Below are 18,258 nucleotides of genomic sequence, written 5' to 3'. Positions count from 1 at the left end.
TCACCCACTCCCACCCCACCTCTCTAGCATCAAGCCTCCACAGGACCTAGGGCTTCCCCTCCTTTTGATGCCAGATAAGGCCATCCTCTGCTATATATGTAGCCGGAGCCATGGGTCCCTCCATAACATACATTTTTAAAAAAGTTTTATTTTATTTATTTAATGTACATGACTACACTGTTGTTCTCTTCAGACACACCAGAAGAGGGCATCAAATCCCATTACAGATGGTTGTGAGCCCCCATGTGGTTGCTGGTAACTGAACTCAGGACCTCTGGAAGAGAGCAGTCAGTGCTCTTAACCTCTGAACCATCTCTCCAGCCCTAGCAACATCCATCTTTGATGAAAACACTTAAAATCCTTCCTTCAGCATTTCTCAGATACAAAGACACCATCACTAACTGTGGTGTTTTGTGCAATACAACGTTTACACTTGTTCCTCTTGCTACCAACATTTCTATCTTTTTTTTTTTTTTAAAGATTTATTTATTTATTTCATGTATGTGGGTACACTGTTGCTATCTTCAGACACAGCAGAAGACAGCACCGGATGCCTATGGCAGATGGCTGTGAGTCACTGTGTGGTTGCTGGGAATTGAACAGTTTCTACCTTTTGATGAAATTCTGGTCTCTTCACTCCCAGTTCCTGGGTACCACTACTTCATTTTTTCCTATGGTTTTCACCTTTTCAGACTTTCTGTCTAAGTGAGATTGTGTGAGACCACTTCCTATGCTGGGCTTTTAACTGACAAGTTGTCCCCTTCCTTTTAAAGGCTGAATAATATTCCATTGTGTATGTAGACTGCCTTAGTTAGGGTTTTACTGCTGTGAACAGAAACTATGACCAAGGCAACTCTTATAAGGACAAGATTTAATTGGGGCTGGTTTACAGGTTCAGTTTACAGGTCAATCCATTATCATCAAGGTGGGAGCATGGCAGCATCCAGACAGGCATGGCACAGGAGGATCTGAGAGTTCTACATCTTCATCTGAAGGCTGCTAGTGAAAGACTGGCTTCCAGGCAGCTAGAATGAGCTTTTAAAGCCCAGGCCCACAGTGACACACCTACTCCAGCAAGGCTACACTTACTAATAGTGCCACTCCCTGGACCGAGCTTATATAAACCATCACATATGCTGTATTTTCTTCACTGAGGAATTGTTGGACACTGATTACAGTATTAGCAAGATTCCTTTAAAATTTGTATTGAAAGGCAAAAGAGCAGAACTTAATTCACTGAAAATAAAATAAGCTACCAAATGTCAACATCCATTGTAACTACAGCAATAGAACCTGCAGACTATTGATGGAGGTTAGACATTACTCAGAAATATGTTAACAAAAGTAAGTATGCCTATTTTTTAAAATAAGGATGAAAGGAATTCAATGGAGAACAGGTGACTTCTGGTATGATATTGGGGCAACTAGGGTTTTGAGGGGGCAGAGGTAAAAGTAAACACGAAAGAAAGTGAACCCAAGAGACCCACTGACTTAAACATTTTGTAAACTATCACTTTTTATGGCTGTATATGAGATCACTTTTATGTTCCAGGCAAAACCCTGAGATTCTATACTTGAAATGTGAAGCACAACCCACAAAAGAGAAAATAGTGCTTTCTATGAAAGAGAAGCTCCACTTATCAGAGTAAGGTAGAGTCCATAAGTCATGTAGGCTGAGTGCACGCTCACTAAAAAGAAACTTTCCTCTTCTGTCTTCTTTCCTTTCCCAAATAAATGGGATTCCTGTCATTTAGACCAGCATTGCCAATAAAAAGGTGCTATTTCTCTGACTACAAAAGTCCCTTATTTCCTGAAAGCAGTTTTAGAGTGTCTCCCCCACCTCCCCGCCCCTTTCCTGGCTCACCAAGCCAAGTCCCTGTGTCACAGCACGACAGCTCCAAGGACGTGAAGGAGACTTCATAGGATCCCCTGCAAGTATTTCTTTCAACGTGTGAACTAACCCTAGTGAGAGAAATGTTGAAAGACATAGCCAGCAGAAAGCTAGGACTAATGGGAAGGACCATCTCCCCAGTAAAAATATGAGAAACGCATTTTTTAAAATGCCATTCTGGGACGGAGAAGGTGAAAATCTGGCTTACCTTCCCAACAGTAAGCTCTTGATTGACAGCTCACTTCTTTCTAGAATTGTCTTTCCAAACAGCACCACTGCCTTGTTAAAACTTTTCTCTGCATGTGAATATTTAATAGAAATGTATAGCAAGTTTATTTCAAAGCCCTCTAAACCTACCAATACAACCTTTGATCCTGTTTGTAAACCTCAGTACTTTTCCCTCTTTTTAAGGTTGGTGGACATTGACAGCGAAGTCATTAAATTTTCTGGCGTCTACGCAGGAGTCGGTGTGGCTGTCCTTATCCTAGGATACTTTCAAGTTAGTAGCATCTCCATTCTAGTAACAGACGGCAACTGGCTTTGTAGACACCAAGATGAAATACTCAGTTCTGGATATGAAGGCTCTGAGACAGTGGGGAAGGTTCAGACAGCTGAGCAGTCATTGTGCAGAGAACAAGGGGTGTGGGCGGGCGGGGAAAGTGGGCGTGTGCAATCGCCAGCGGTGGGTTTGGGTGGGGTGAGGGTGGGGAAGGGAGGGGTAGACTTTTTCTGCTAAGTTGCTGCCTGTCTGACCTCCCCTATCTGCCTCGCTCTTCTCAGCGAAGTACTTAGTGTCTGTAGGCTGGAGCTGAGGAGCATGGAGAGAGCCAGACATTGAGGAGAGATCAAGAGAGCAAAATCTGTTTTCCTAACTTTTTTTTTCTCTTTCTTTGCTGAAGTCTAACCAAGTGTCCTTCTAGTCCAAATTCTGTAATTTTGAATCTCAGTTTTTTCTAGTCTTAAGTCATAAAAATTTCATTAACTAGGAGAAATCTTCCACATTTTGTTATCTTCTGTAGAAAAAAAGAAATGATCTCTCCATTTCACTTTTTCCTATTGCGTACAGATAGCATTAGTTCTAAAGAGAAACTGATCCATCTTTTATTCTGGCTTCCATTTTCATGATTCCTAATTTTCTTTTCTTAAGTTAAGGGAAATTCATCAGCAAATGAGATTCCCTACTTGGATCATGACTTTTGGCTTAAATTGTCCCCACATAATTTTTTCTTTTTTATTGGTTATTTTATTTATTTACATTTTAAATGTTATCCCCCTTCCCAGTTTCCCCTCCACAAACTCCCATCCCATCCCCCTTCCCTCTCCCCTCCCCCTGCCTCTATGAGGGTGCTCCCCCACCTACCCATCCACTCCTGCCTCAGTGCCCTAGCATTCCCCTATGCTGGGTCATTGAGCCTCCACAGGATCAAGGGGCTTCCCTTCCATTGATGCCCACTAAGGCCATCCTCTGCTACATATGCAGCTGGAGCCATGGGTTCCCCCATGTGTACTCTCTGGTTGGTGGTTTAGTCCCTAGGAACTTTGCCAGGGGTTGGGGGGCTCTGGTTGGTTGATAATGTTGTTCTTCCTATGGGGTTGCAGACCCCTTCAGCTCCTTCAATCCTTGCCCTTACTCCTCCATTTGGGTCTCCGAGCTCAGTCCAATGTTTGGCCATGTACATCCGCATCTGAATTGGGGGTAACCACTAGAAAGCCTCAGATGCCAGGGACCCAAGAGGTTCCCAGGACCCGACAGGAAGAACATTAACCGAAACACACAGCAAAGGAGAGATAGAACCTGTAGAGACCACATCCAGTAGATAGTCACAGCCCCCGGTTGAGGGATGGGGCCATCCACCCACCTCAAAAATAATAATCCAGAATTCCTCCTGTCAAAAGGAAATGCAGGGACAAAATGTAGAGCAGAGACTGAAGGAAGGGCCATTCAGAGACTGCCCCACCTAGGGATCCATCCCATCTGCAGACACAAAACCCAGTGGCTACTGTTGATGCCAAGAAGTGCTAGCTGACAGGAGCCTGGCATAGCTGTTCCCTGAGAGGCTCTTCCAGAGTCTGACCAAATCATTTCTTGAACACTGCCTGGATGCCTAGAGGTGTATACACAAAAGGAGGAAGCCAAGAAGTGTTATGCAAAGTGAATGGATGTAGATTATCCATTTTCTAGTGCGGGCGCTGTGAATCTGTTTCACTTGATGGAGACAGCCAAGCCCAATAGGTCAGATCCAAAGATGGCATTCTGTCCTCCTGCCAGAACTGGAGTTAAAGCTGTATCCTTGCAACCCCCACAAATGTCAGCTTACCTCCCCATTAGCAGGGGTATCAGAGCTCATACCCTAGTGCCCAAGAGAGGCACTTTGTCAATGGCTTCGCTCTTTTTTTTCTTTTCAGCTAGTCCCAACCATAACCACGGGAAGTGCGATTTTTTTTCAGAAACAAGAGAAAGTATAGCCAAATCTGTTTAACCTGTTTGGTGCCACAGTGCTAAACACGCCTTTGTCTGTTTCCAGATAAGGTTGTGGGTAATCACTGGGGCTCGTCAGATAAGGAAAATGAGGAAAATTTACTTTCGGAGAATAATGAGAATGGAAATCGGATGGTTTGACTGCACTTCCGTGGGAGAGCTGAATTCAAGATTCTCGGAGTAAGTAGCAAGAACTACTAGGTAATAATGTGCCATTCAGATTGAGAAAAGAGCCCATGGTTATGTTAAGTAACAATTTGACAACATTTTCAGTTTCATTTTGATTTGCTCTGTTTCCTAGATTGGCAAGCATGACTGCCCATGGCTGTCCAGTAGGTGAGAGGTGGAGGCAGGACGGTCAGAAGTTGGAGGCCAGTGTTGACTAGATTCAAGGCCAGCCTGGGTCACACGAGGTTTTATAAATAAAAATAAATTGGTTTTTTAAATAAAAATTATAAATAAAAATAAATTAGACTTTTATAGGCATGGCATTTTCATAGATATTAGCTTATACGGTAGTTCCTAAAAAAAAAATAACAAGGTATTAGAATTTGTGTATAGATCATTGGTCCAAATGTTAGATGTGAATTATTACAGGAGAGGGTTTAGAGATATGATGTTATTTGACATACGGTGAAACTGAGAGACGGATAAGACAACACATACGGGGAAAACACACTTAGAAGTCATTCTTTTGCTATGTCTATAGAGGCACAGAAAGAAACCCCCAAATAAATTCTAAAAGTAGCTTGAGAAAGTTAAAAACAAACAAACAAACTAAAACTATGCAAACAACAGACTTAAAGACAGCTTAAAGTAGTTGGACCCTCCTGAGCAGAATTTGAAGCCCTGCAAGTTAGTAAGTATACTGTGAAGGATCTGAGGGAGACAAGCCTGAGGAACACTTGGTAACTTGAGACTCTGTTAAATTTGGGATATACACAGCCTCCCTCTTGCAACCATGTACCTGGCAGCCTGACTTCTTTGCTTTCAGGACATACACAAACACACACCCCCTACCTCTGAACAACACTCCTAACAACTCCAGACTCCCTCCTGTATCTACTACACTTACAGATCTCTGTACAATGGAGAAGTTTCTCCTACCTTAACAACCATCATATTTGGACAGTTTCTACCAAAAGTCTATCCATGTATAAAGAATAGAAGGGCCTGAAGTGCCTTTGAGAATCTGCTCAGTAAATCAAAGCTGTGTCCTTGGGCAAACTTTAGGGAAGATCCTCTATCTACCATCTTATGCTTATGAATAACTGGCCATGCATATGATTAAAGTCAGATGCATTTTAGAAAGAGACATGTCCAGTGGGAAAGAATAAATAATGTCAAAATCTATCAATAAAAATACCATTCCAACTATTTCCCCTTAGTAGCCAGCCCCTCTTTAGAGTATACAGCAGCCAGATCTCAGGCCATGTAGCATGGGGCCCCTGAGTACTATATGGCCTGAACAGTCTATACCCCGTGCTATCACTTCAGTTTGAACAAAGCTACCTTGCTTCTTTTGCAATTCTTGGTGAACCGTTACTTTTAGTTCTTTGAATAAGAGGCCAAGAACTCCTGCAGATGCCGTCTGCCAGTGATGTCAGAGTGGAAGTTTGGGTGTCTAGAGCCCAGCACTTACTTTCCCTCCACTCTCTGTGACTATCAACAGATGCGTGACCCCACTAGAATACAATGGTTAACCTCTGGGGGGGTGTGTGTGTGTGTCTTGAGTTCCTTCTTGCTACTAAATACCAACCTATTTGCTCCATCCAGCCAAGAAATTAAGGGACTTCTCTCAGGTTTATAAGTTTAATGCAATTATATTCAATCAATATTCCACAATACTTTCCATCCCTGCTCTGAAGCTCCGGAGTACCTTGATTCTGGTAGCAGGCATAAAATTAGCAAGCAAATAAGTGATCCAAAGTAGCACATATTGGTGCTTATTATACTAGGTACTATTGTTCTACACGCTTGCATATAATTACTGAACTGCAAGGCAGGACCTGCTATTATCATCTTTTTATAAATGAGAAAACCGATACCCAGAAACTTGAGTAATTTTCCCAAGAAGAGCTTGTATTCAAATTCAGAGTGTGGTCCAAGAGTCTGTGTTCTATGCCACCAGTCTCTACTGCCTATAAATAGAATATGATAAATATAGACACACACACACACACACACACACACACAGAGAGAGAGAGGGGGGGGGCAGAAAGAGAGAGACAGAGAGATCAGATACAGAGAAAAATATATAGATAGACAAGTAGACAGACAAACAGACACATACAAGTTAATTTCTTTGCTATGGATACGTAACGAGGTGATATAAGTTTTTCCTGGGAATGGTCCAGAGGTTTGGAATCCACATCAGTGTGCAAAGTTAATATGCACACAGCTGACTGACTATAAGGATTGAAGTTTGTATCTTCCCAAGGCATGAGGAATTCTGGAATGTGAGAGACAGAGTCCTCACTTCTCACTAAGGAGTAACAGCAGAACAGCAGCCTATGAGAAAGAGAAAGTGAACTGTCAGAATTCAGTCGTATTGATCTACACCTCTCTTATTTCTAGTGATATTAATAAAGTCAATGAAGCCATTGCCGACCAGATGGCCTTTTTCCTTCAGCGCCTGTCGACGGCTTTGTCTGGGCTCCTTTTAGGGTTCTACAGGGGTTGGAAATTAACCTTGGTGATTCTCGCCGTCAGCCCTCTCATTGGGATTGGGGCAGCCGTCATAGGTCTGGTAAGAATGCTTTGTTTTGTTTTGTTTTTTTAAACTTCGCTTCATGGAAAGATGTACGTACATTTACACCCACCAAAAAGCCAAAACATGATTCGTGGCTGTCTTCAACAGGTATGGTCAATGTGATGATCACTGTATTGATTTCTAATGCTTGATTACTTCTCAGTACTAAATAATGCCCCACAGCATGTGAATTAATGTTTTAGTAAGGTAAATATTATTTGGAGGACAGAAGTCTACTGCATGGATTCAAGATCTTCTATTTTGCCAGGGTTTCACACTCACTATCTCTAATTCTTACAAAGAAGGAATGTGCTAACATCAATAAGAGTCAATAAATGGAGCTCAGAGAAGCAAAAGGAGCTATCTAGCAATTCAAGGGAGCCTGATGCCTGGTCCCCCCACCCACTCTCCAGCAGACCCTAAGCCCCCTATACTCTAATGTTCAAAATGGCACAAATTCAGTCAGACCAGCATTGAGTACTCCAAAAAAGGTTTCTTCCTTTGTAGCTGCGTCTCCAGTCCAGTTTCCGGGTCAGATCTGCAGATCCAGTCAGAGCATCTTCTCTGTTAGTATCTGTTCGTTACCTCAGTTACTCAGGCCAGGCCCAAGTGTAGGAATAGGAGTTTGGGGATCACTGCAGTGAAATGTCTCCCTTGCTTGCAGAAAGTATTATTATTATTATTATTATTATTATTATTATTATTATTATTATTTTATCTTCAGAACATACTTTTTAAAAAGTCTTCCCATCACAGGTCATGGTGTAAGGCTGGCTGCAGGCTTACTATTGACAGACTGCAAAAGGGACATGTGAGCAATACTTAGTTATCATTGAACAGCAGCTAGTAACCACCACAATGATGGTTTCCAGTAAAATACCCATGTAGCCACTGATCATCACAATTAAACACTTCCCAGGCAATCCAGGAAAGGGCTAAGAGTAATAGTAGCAAGGTGTTCCCTCTAACAAGTATGTCCCACTGAAAAGCAACACATGTACCCCTTCAGAGCTCCCATCACAAAGCCGCCTGGCCTGACCGCTAGCAAGTGTGTATCACTAAAGAGCAACACGTGTAGCCCTTCAGAACCTCAGTACCATTGTCTTCAACACAGGGGTAACAGCAGAAATCGTGGGATAACTTGGGGGTGATGACCAGGTTCTACATTAAGTACAGCATCTGGCACAAAAATCTATTGTTAAAGAGGTATTATACAGCCGGGCGTGGTGGCGCACACCTTTAATCCCAGCACTTGGGAGGCAGAGGCAGGCGGATTTCTGAGTTCGAGGCCTGGTCTACAGAGTGAGTTCCAGGACAGCCAGGGCTACACAAACTCTGTCTCCAAAAAAACAGAGAGAGAGAGAGAGAGAGAGAGAGAGAGAGAGAGAGAGAGAGAGAGAGAGAGATTATAGTACTTTCTTAAAATCCACAAGACTATGCAAGCTTTAGAACTGGCTTTCCTACAGCCTGTCCTTGCTCCAGAGAACCTCAAATTCCACTGAAGACCCCGAGGGACTCTGAAAAGTTTTGTTCAGTTTTTATTTTTCTTTCTAGAGTCACCCCTAATTTTTCTTCAAAGCTGTAATAAATTAATACACATATACTCATGGATCCCTGAGATAAATTGATACACATGCGCTCATGGGTCACCACTGTGTTTTCACACCATGGAGGTTGAACAAGTGTCTAAACTTGGATTGAGCCAGACTTCACAGTACAGTTTCTTGTGTCACCAAAATGCCTAAGAGTCTAGCTTCTTTATTTGGAATGTTCTAGCTCTGTACTTAACTCCCTTTGTATCTGTGTGTGTGCTTGGCTATCCCTGTAAAATGATACCAGCAACTTTGTTGCGTGTAAATCAAAGACGGGACACACACAAACACACACACACACACACTCTGCAGTGAGGAGCAACATATGACACAGTAACAGCTGCTGTGGGTTTCGTTTGGTTTTGTCACATCTTCCTCTTTAATATGAGAAACATGAATAATTATCAAGTATTACAAAATATTAGTTTGTTAAACTCCCAATGTGTTCTCTTTGTTTTTGTTTTGATTTTCAAGACAGGGTTTTTCTGTGTGGCCCTGACTGTCCTGAAACTCACTCTGTAGATCAGGCTGGCCTCCAGCTCACTGAGATCCACCTGCCTCTGCCTCCCAAGTTCTGGGATTAAAGGTGTGCGCCACTATCACCTGGCTGAATGTGTCCTATTATTAAGAAATGTGGCCCTCAGTAAAGGTAATATCACTCATAACCCTTTAATATTTTTATTACTGTGCAAAAATGTGTATGTTTCAGAATAAATTAGATAGAGGTGGGATAAAAGCTGTAATGCCATCCATCAAACTTGAACATGAATAGTGGTGTTGGGGAAACCAGCTTTTTAATTTACAAATTTTATAAAATTTAGACTGAGCAAATAATAAATATATTGTTGAAGCTATTTTCATTTATTTTGTATTTATAAACTCTGTCTAATATTTTGCTAGTTACAGTTCTGCTAAGGGTCTAGAAAAATTAAACCCTGTTAGAATATACACTCTTATCATCTGAGTCCTATATGTGTCTTAGATTTCTGAGTTAAGTGCGTTTCCACGATATTAACTTCCTCCCTCCCTTCTTACTGTTGTTGGCTGGTTGGCTTTGGTTCTGATGGGCTGTCATCTATCTCAGACTGAGTACACTCTCGTGTAGCTGGGGCTATCCTGGAATCCTTGTTTCCCTGGCACGTGCTGTGATTGCAGGCATATGTCACCATGTCCAGCTACTTTTGACTAGGACACAGTCCAAACTCAGTTTTAGAAAGGTGACTTTTGAAAAATTACTGAACACAGTTGCCTTTTTTTTTCTTTTGTAAATATTAAAAAGGTCGTAAACCCCTTATGTTTGAGTCAAAATATTCACCCAACGCCTTCTCCTTTGGAATTCCCTTTGCAATGCTGTATCTGTGTGTTCCAGGCCTTGCTCTCCCTCTCTGCTCTAACCAACCATGTGGTTACATAGGCCTCCAGTCCTTTTCTCTGATGTTTGTAATTTCTGCAATGGTTTCTTTCCAATTGTGAAGGGATACATCATAGTTTGACGTAGGGACACCATTAGCACAACAGCTGAAACATTAGTATTACCAGATTTGAGGGTACTTAACTCCATGAGAACATTTTCCGTGAGATAGATTTTAATCTCATTTTAACACACCCCAATCCAAGCACCCATGGATGTTGTTTAACCCATGGGAATCTTGGCTTTTTCCTCTCTTTTGTTACAATGAAACACCTAGTGTTTTGTTAAGCCATGCCACCTGTTCATATTGTTAGATGAATCACTGATTAACAGGCCAACTTCCTTTTTATTTCTTCGGATTTTAGAGTGTGGCCAAGTTCACAGAGCTTGAGTTGAAGGCTTATGCCAAAGCTGGGTCTATTGCCGACGAAGTCCTCTCATCTATTCGAACAGTGGCTGCTTTTGGTGGTGAGAATAAGGAGGTGGAAAGGTTGGTTATTTTGAATGTCTGTGACTTTTCTGAATTTCATGAAGCAGTACAGTTCCCTGACTTTTTTTTTTTTCATTTTGTACAAAGTGGCAGATCCACTGTCATTTAGAGCAACTGGAGGGGGGTGGGGGGCATTTGTTTAAGAGGTGGATTGGCAAATGTTGATGGGCAGAGTGTTACAGAAGGCCTAGAGCAATGTTTTGGGGTTTCGGTTTCCCTTGTGGATCTTGCTATATAGACCAGGGTGATCTTGAGCTCATGGTCTTCTGCCTCAGTCACCAGAGCACTAGACTGAAAGATATGAGCTCCCATGCGCAAGACAGTATGCTTCTGAAGATGAGTTCTAGAGAGCCAAATAGGCAAGAAACTTGTTTCAAACGCTGATGATAGAAAAGCAAACATACTATACCTCATGTCAACCTTCCACAGCATTTTCTGCCATTAAAGACAATCTACTGCGCTTATTAAGCATGTCTACATGGTGAACAGACAACAAATTACACAGACAGCACAGAAATGCAGCAGACATGAAAAGCTCAGCAAAAATAAACAAATGATACTACATCACATTACAAAGCTCCCGGGTACAACAGCAACAGCTCACAGAAAAGACAGCTATCAGAAAGAGAGAAGCTCTATGCAAATGACACATCCAACAAGGGATAGCTATAGAGGCTATGTAAGGAACTTTTAAAAGCTCACTAGTAAGATAATGATTAATCCAACGTGAAAAGGAACAATTGGGTTAAGTAGACAGTTTTCAAAAGAAGACACACAAAGAGTCAAGTCTTTATTAAAACAGCTTCATCATGGTGACTAGTCACCAGGGAAATGCAGCTCAAAACCAGCATGCAGTACTAACTCACCCTAGTAAGAATGGATGCTGGCAAAATGGCTAACATATCCAGTGAGGATACGGAGGAACCCTTGCACACTATTGGTAGACATGCAAATGAGTAGATATATTATGTAAAGCAGCAAAGAAGTTCCTCAACAAATTAAAATGAGAACAATCATGTGATTCTATAATCCCACTCCTGGGGACATACCCAAAGGAGATGAAACCAGCCTGTGTAATAGTGCACCTTTGTGTCTGCTGCAGTGCTGTTCGTAAGAGCTAAGGAATGGAGGTGACATTAGTGCCTATTAATTGATTAATTGATCAATGGTACAATTTGATCACAAAAGGAACAACATTTCATTGTTTGTAGCAATGTGCATAGTCGAGTGAATAAGGCAGGTTTAGGAAGATCCACACAATTGCACTGACATATGAGGAATCTACAAATGTTGAAAACATAGATGTTAAGAGTAGAATAATGGCTTCCAGAGACTGCACAGAGCAGCAAGGAGAGATGGGCAGAGAAAGGGTGACCAAAGGATTTGAAGTTATGGTCAGTCAGGATAGTTCTGATGTGCTAAAACACAATCCAACTGTAGGTAGCAATGTGCTGCATATTTCAAAAAGCAAAGAAGGATTTTAAAAGTTTGTCTTTTGGTTTTTGTTTTTTCACTAGGTATCCCAGGCTGACTTTGACTTGCTATGTAGCCACGGCTGTCCTTAAACTTAGAATCTTCCCACCCAGAATCACTGGTTTACTCCCATACCCAGTTGATAAATGATTGAGACTATCTATCTATCTATCTATCCTGATTTAAACATTATACAATATGTACATGAACATCACATTTTATTCCATATATATATATATGGAGCCTGACTCATGTCTGATGTCCCAGCACAAAGGGAACTGGGGCATCTATTAAAATTAGTTGCTTATAGAAGATGGCCTAATTGGCCATCACTGGGAAGAGAGGCCCCTTGGTCTTGTAAACTTTATATGACCCAGCACAAGGGAAGACCTGGGCCAAGTAGTGGGAGTGGGTGGGTAGGGGAGCAGGGGAGGGGGGTATAGGGAACTTTTGGGATAGCATTTGAAATGTAAATAAAGAAAATAATAATAATAAAATTTTTTTTTAAAAAGCAAAAAAAAAATTAGTTGCTTATATATTGTGGCAATAAAATAAAATAAGAAAGAAAGAAAATGAAAAAGGAAAGGAAGGAAGGAAGGATAGCCTGATCCAAATGCAATTCCATGGTTTTCAATTTTTAAAATTATATTTTATGGGGAAGAAGGGAGGGTTGTGTGCTCCAAACAGGAGTGTGGAGATCAGAGGACAGCTTGCAGGATCTTCTCTTCCACTATGTGGGACCTGGAGGTCAGACTTATGTCCTTGGACTTGATGTCTTTACTCACTGGGTCATCTTGCCAGCCCCACAACATTTCTTTAATCAAACATTTTAAATTGAACATTTAAATGAATTTTGAAGCTTCTGTGCTGTTAAATGCCCTTAATATCTTTTATAATTTTGCATTTAAATAAACAGAATTTAACATCAGTAAATTATGATAAATCATTCTAGAGACTAATTTTTGTTGTTGTTGTTTTTTTTTCAAGACAGGGTTTCTCTGTATAGCTCAGGCTGTTCTGGAACTCACTTTGTAGACCAGGCTGGCCTTGAACTCAGAAATCTGCCTGCCTCTGCCTCTAGAGACTAATTTTTAATAAAAGTAAAAACTTAATTTGCAAAATGATACAGTTGTCAAAAATATGCTTTTATATTAGGGCAGCGGTGGTGCACACCTTTAATCCCAGTACTTGGAGGACAGAGGTAGGCAAGTCTCATGAGTTTGAAGCCAGCCTTGTCTATACAGCAAGTTCCAGGACATCCAAGGCTACACAGAGAAACCCTGTTTTGGAAAAAAGAAAGAAAGGAAGGAAGGAAGGAAGGAAGGAAGAAAGAAAGAAAGAAAGAAAGAAAGAAAGAAAGAAAGAAAGAAAGACAGACAGACAGACAGAAAGAAAGAAAGAAAGAAAGAAGCATTTATGTTTGTAATTTAGTTAATATTTTTTGAGCTTTTTGGTTGGTTGGTTGGTTTTGACACACAGTCTCATTGTGTGGTCTTCACTGGCCTGGAATTCACCATGCTGACTAGTTTAATCTGTTGGTTTGGAGATAATTGCCTTACTTTCTGATTAAAAAAAAACCATGATATATCTTCCAAAGAAACCTTTTCAACATAATTTTTAATAGCTCCCAAACAAAGGCATTTGTTAGAAAATTGTTTTCTCTTGGGGTCAAAGTTACCCACTGTTTCTCATCCAAGCTGCAGCCAACTTCAGAAGCTTTGTATTAGGGTTGTCTATGATCACTGAACGATATTCTTCATCATGAATGCAGACACAGACACACACAGACACACACACAGACATTCCCACAGACTCTCTCTCTCTCTCTCTCTCTCTCTCTCTCTCTCTCTCTCTCTCTCTCTCACACACACACACACACACACACACACACACACACACACAGGCACACTCTCACACACCCACACTAACATTTTAAGTGTTAGGCCTTGAGCTGCTCTGGCTGGCATTGAGCCAACCCTTCTCTGTTTACAGGTATGAGAAAAATCTTCTGTTTGCCCAGCGCTGGGGAACTTGGAAAGGAATGGTGATGGGCTTCTTCACCGGGTACATGTGGTGTCTCATTTTCTTCTGTTACGCACTGGCCTTCTGGTATGGCTCCAGACTTGTCCTGGATGAAGAAGAGTACACACCAGGGACACTGATCCAGGTACTCTGCTCTTGTCTCCTATACATAGTCTTTCCTGCTTGTCAGAAAAGTCATCAGAGCAGCCCTGAGAATTAATCCCTTTACTGTCACAGGCAAGAACGCCTCAGAGGTTTGCTGAAGTCCATCTGCAGGGCCAATGATTCTAGGACACTTTAGTGAAGAGAAGTTGAACCCGTGGTCTGATGAGACCAGCAGCTTAATGATTTCCAATTAACTAAAGATTTTACAGCTGTACAGTAATGATCCTCCAGCTGATCCCAAAAGAAATTATACCATGAAAATGGCAAGTCATTGACCCCCTTAGCTAAAGGTGAACAGGTCATAAGAGCAAAGTTAGTAATAGTGCAAGCTATGTAATGTCTTCAACAGAATAGGTGATATAAGTATATTTCACAATTCATTTGTGGGATGTTAGGACACCGCGAACATTATAGCTACTTTAATTTGCAGTGTTCTTTGAGTTATTCATTCAAGCATTTACCCGGCACTTGCTATGTGCCAGATCCATCCAAAGTACAGTAGACTGACAACAACCACAACAACCACAGCAACAACAACACTTTTTTCATTTGCTGTGGTGCTGGAAATCACTTCATAGAAGATTTCTAAATAAAATAAAATGTTGCAGCTGAAGATTCTTGATGGAACAGGCACCAGCTTTAACAATGAAAACTACAAGGAGTTCAGTACATGAAAGTTTATCATTCAAAAATCCACTGTCTATTACAAACACAGCTGTAGGGGAACCAGAAGAGCTTGTGCATTGTCGATGGGAATGATCACCTAATACATGTCATTCTGAGCAAGATAAGGAAGCGACAGGCTGGTTTTAAGGCATCTTTGTCTTTGATGGATGGACATCTGGCATAGCTTTGAACTTTGTTTAAAAATACTGAACGTGATGATGCATGCTCCGGTGTTATGTAGATTTTGTATGGAAAGTGTTAATGGGATCATGGCCTACCAATTGTCTCTGCAACTTAGACTGCACATCGGAAAAGTTCAAGTATTGTTGGTCTGAGATCTGACTATGAAGTTCTTTCTCCTTATCGATCTAATTGCTTTTAGACATTGGCGCTGCTGAGATAGCTCTTTCTGCCAAGCACACTGACCTGAGTTCGATTCCCAAAACTCAAAAGAGAGGAGGAAACTAGCTCAGGCAGGTCCTTCTTTCACCTCCACCCCTGCGCTGCAGCACACAAGCCGCCCCTAATGAACAAACCAAAAAATGTAATGAAAATAATTTAAAAGCTGTATACACTTACCCATCGAGGGTATCAGTAGCTGAAGTTAGCTTTGGCTGTTCACGTTGTAGAAATGCTTTCACTGAGCAAAATCGTTCTTTTATTCTGTGCCTATAAGAAAAAAGAGGGGTTGATGAATAAAAGTTCAGAGGAGAAGTGAATTGGTAAATTGAAAGTTAAAAGATACACAATTCCAGCAGAAAGCTCTGAGTAAAAGTCCTTGTGTGTGTCATAGCTTCGGTTGTCAGCTTCACATACCTGAAAAAGGACCCTCGATTGAGGAATCACCTTCATCAGGTTGGCATGTGGGCATGTGTGTGTGGCATGTTTTTTTGGTTTTTTTTTTTCCGACAGGGTTTCTCTGTGCAGTCCTGGCTGTCCTGGAACTCACTCTGTGGACCAGGCTGGCTTTGAACTCAGAAATCTACCTGACTCTGCCTCCCAAGTGCTGGGATTACAGGCGTGTGCTACCACTGCACAGCAGGGCATGGTTTTGATCCAAGGTTTTGATGGCTAATTGACATCAGAGGGCACAGCCCACTGTGCCATTCCTAGACAGATGGTCCTGGGCTGTAGAAGAAAGCAAGCTAAGTAAGCCTAGGGAACAAGACAATGGAGATGAGGCAATTCCTCTGTGGTATCTGCTTCAGATCCCGAGAATCCTGTCTCAGCTTTCCTCAGTAATAGACCGTGGCTTAGAAGCTGAGTAAACTCTTTCCTTTTCAGATTGGTTTTGGTCATGGTGTTTGTCACAACAACAAGAAATCAAACCAAAACACCTTAGTCTTGAAGTGGCAGCATGACTAAGGCAACTTATAGAAGACAGAGTTTATTGGAGGATTTCAGTTTCAGAGACTGAGTCCATGACTGTTATGGTAGGGAACATGACAAAAGTCAGGCACTAAAGCAGCAGCTAAACAAATTGCATCTTGTTCTTCAAGCATCAGCAAAGGGGAGAGAGAGAGGGAGAGAGAGAGAGAGAGAGAGAGAGAGAGAGAGAGAGAGAGAGAGAGCATTAACTGGGAAATGGCATGGGCTTTTGAAACCTCAAAGCCCACTCCTAGTGACACACCTCCTCCAACAAGACCACACCTCCTAATCCTTCCTAAACAGTTCCACCAACTGTTGGTAGCATTCAAATACATGAGCCTATCAAGTTCATTCTCATTCAAACACTATAGCAACTAGATTCTAGTTTTATGGTTCTCATTTTTAAGTTTCCTGGGGATTCAACCATGAGACCATCTACCATGTATGTCCAGTCTGCCACTCACATGTAACCAAAGACAGCTATGAACTTGGGCCAACACAATTTCTAAACTTACTTAAAATATTGAGATTTTGAGGGCTACTTCTTTGTTTTGTAACTTGATTGTATGGACTTTTAAGTTGACAACATAGGTTGAACATACCTACTAGGTCTTCCCTGAGGAGTTTGTAACTTAGTGGTTTTTAAAGTAGTTTACCCTGTGTAGACATAGCATACTGTGTGTCTCTAATGATTTAATCATCAATTATAACCCTCTTATTCTCAACTTCTTGCTATAATACGCTGTTTACCCCTTGCCTGGATAAGTGCTGCTGCTTTGTTAATCTCTCTCTCTCTCTCTCTCTCTCTCTCTCTCTCTCTCTCTCTCTCTCTCTCGTGTGTGTGTGTTTTCTTGGTTATATTTCTTCACAGCATTTATGAAAGCTGAGTATTCTTGAGTTTCTTGAGTTGAGTTCAATGTTTTAAGCTACTAAACTAATTAACAATCAAATTAATCTAGCACATTTTGTGGTGCACAAAATTATTATGACTGTATTGGGTGTGATGAGAAGCAGCTCACATAGATTACTGTAATTAGTATCACTTGTATACAGATAAAAACTTGCTTTCTGGTCTATTAGGGAAAGATGAAGAGGAACTGAATGAGGGGGAAATCTTGGGCTTTTATTTACATTTTAGGTTTCAATAATAAAGAATAATGGCAGTAATAGAAAACAATATTCCTTCGGTGCATATAAGGCATCAGACACTGCGAGATGTTTAATGTAATTACCATAAATAATATGCATTACTTAATTCTGTGATTGGTGCTGTGATTCTACTACTACAAAAATGAAAGGCAGCTGTGAGGTTAATTAATATGCGCTAGGATGCATCAAGTATGACTTGAGCTCGGGGCTCAGTGACTTAGGACTGTCCCATTAGCCGACCTTCCTGCCTCCAGGTCTATGTGGTAAGAGATACAGATCCTAACTCCCTGAAAGGGTGGCCCATGTGTTCTTCTTACCTTCCTGTGCACAGGGATAAAGCAGTGGGATTTCCGGTGAGAACATCTTGCCTGGGATATGTGCCATCGACTGCAGTCATATTGGGCATGAGCCTGTCTTCTCTCACTCCTGGCTTCTCTAAGAACCACCATAGAGAAAATTGCTTGAAGCAATAGCTTTATATAAAGCCAGGCTAAGTCAAGGTTTGACCCCTGGTTTCAATTGAAGACTCCAATGACTCAGTAAAAGAGTCACTGGTGCAAATATATTTCTTATCCATTTTTTTCATAAATACACTTTTATTGAGACATAGTGTCTTAGTCAGGGTTTCTATTCCTGTACAAACATCATGACCAAGAAGCAAGTTGGGGAGGAAAGGGTTTATTTGGCTTACACTTCCATACTGCTGTTCATCACCAAGGAAGTCAGGACTGGAAATCAAGCAGGTCAGAAAGCAGGAGCTGATGCAGAGGCCATGGAGGGATGTTCTTTACTGGCTTGCC

General features: G+C 41.3%; 1 protein-coding gene across 1 annotated transcript in view; it reads left to right on the top strand.

The window, feature by feature from the left end:
- Abcb11 (ATP binding cassette subfamily B member 11) overlaps positions 1–18,258 on the top strand; it is a 99,047-nt gene that overhangs the window by 25,078 nt on the left and 55,711 nt on the right. Inside the window, exons 6-10 of the mRNA XM_029536736.1 lie at positions 2,303–2,390; positions 4,417–4,550; positions 6,948–7,119; positions 10,491–10,615; positions 14,081–14,255. Of these exons, the coding sequence (XP_029392596.1) occupies positions 2,303–2,390; positions 4,417–4,550; positions 6,948–7,119; positions 10,491–10,615; positions 14,081–14,255 (694 nt within the window). The remainder of the gene's footprint in view (positions 1–2,302; positions 2,391–4,416; positions 4,551–6,947; positions 7,120–10,490; positions 10,616–14,080; positions 14,256–18,258) is intronic.

This window comes from Mus pahari, chromosome 3 (assembly GCF_900095145.1).
Source record: "Mus pahari chromosome 3, PAHARI_EIJ_v1.1, whole genome shotgun sequence".
Taxonomy (NCBI): Eukaryota; Metazoa; Chordata; class Mammalia; order Rodentia; family Muridae; genus Mus; species Mus pahari.
This window is presented reverse-complemented; position numbering and strand designations above follow the sequence as displayed.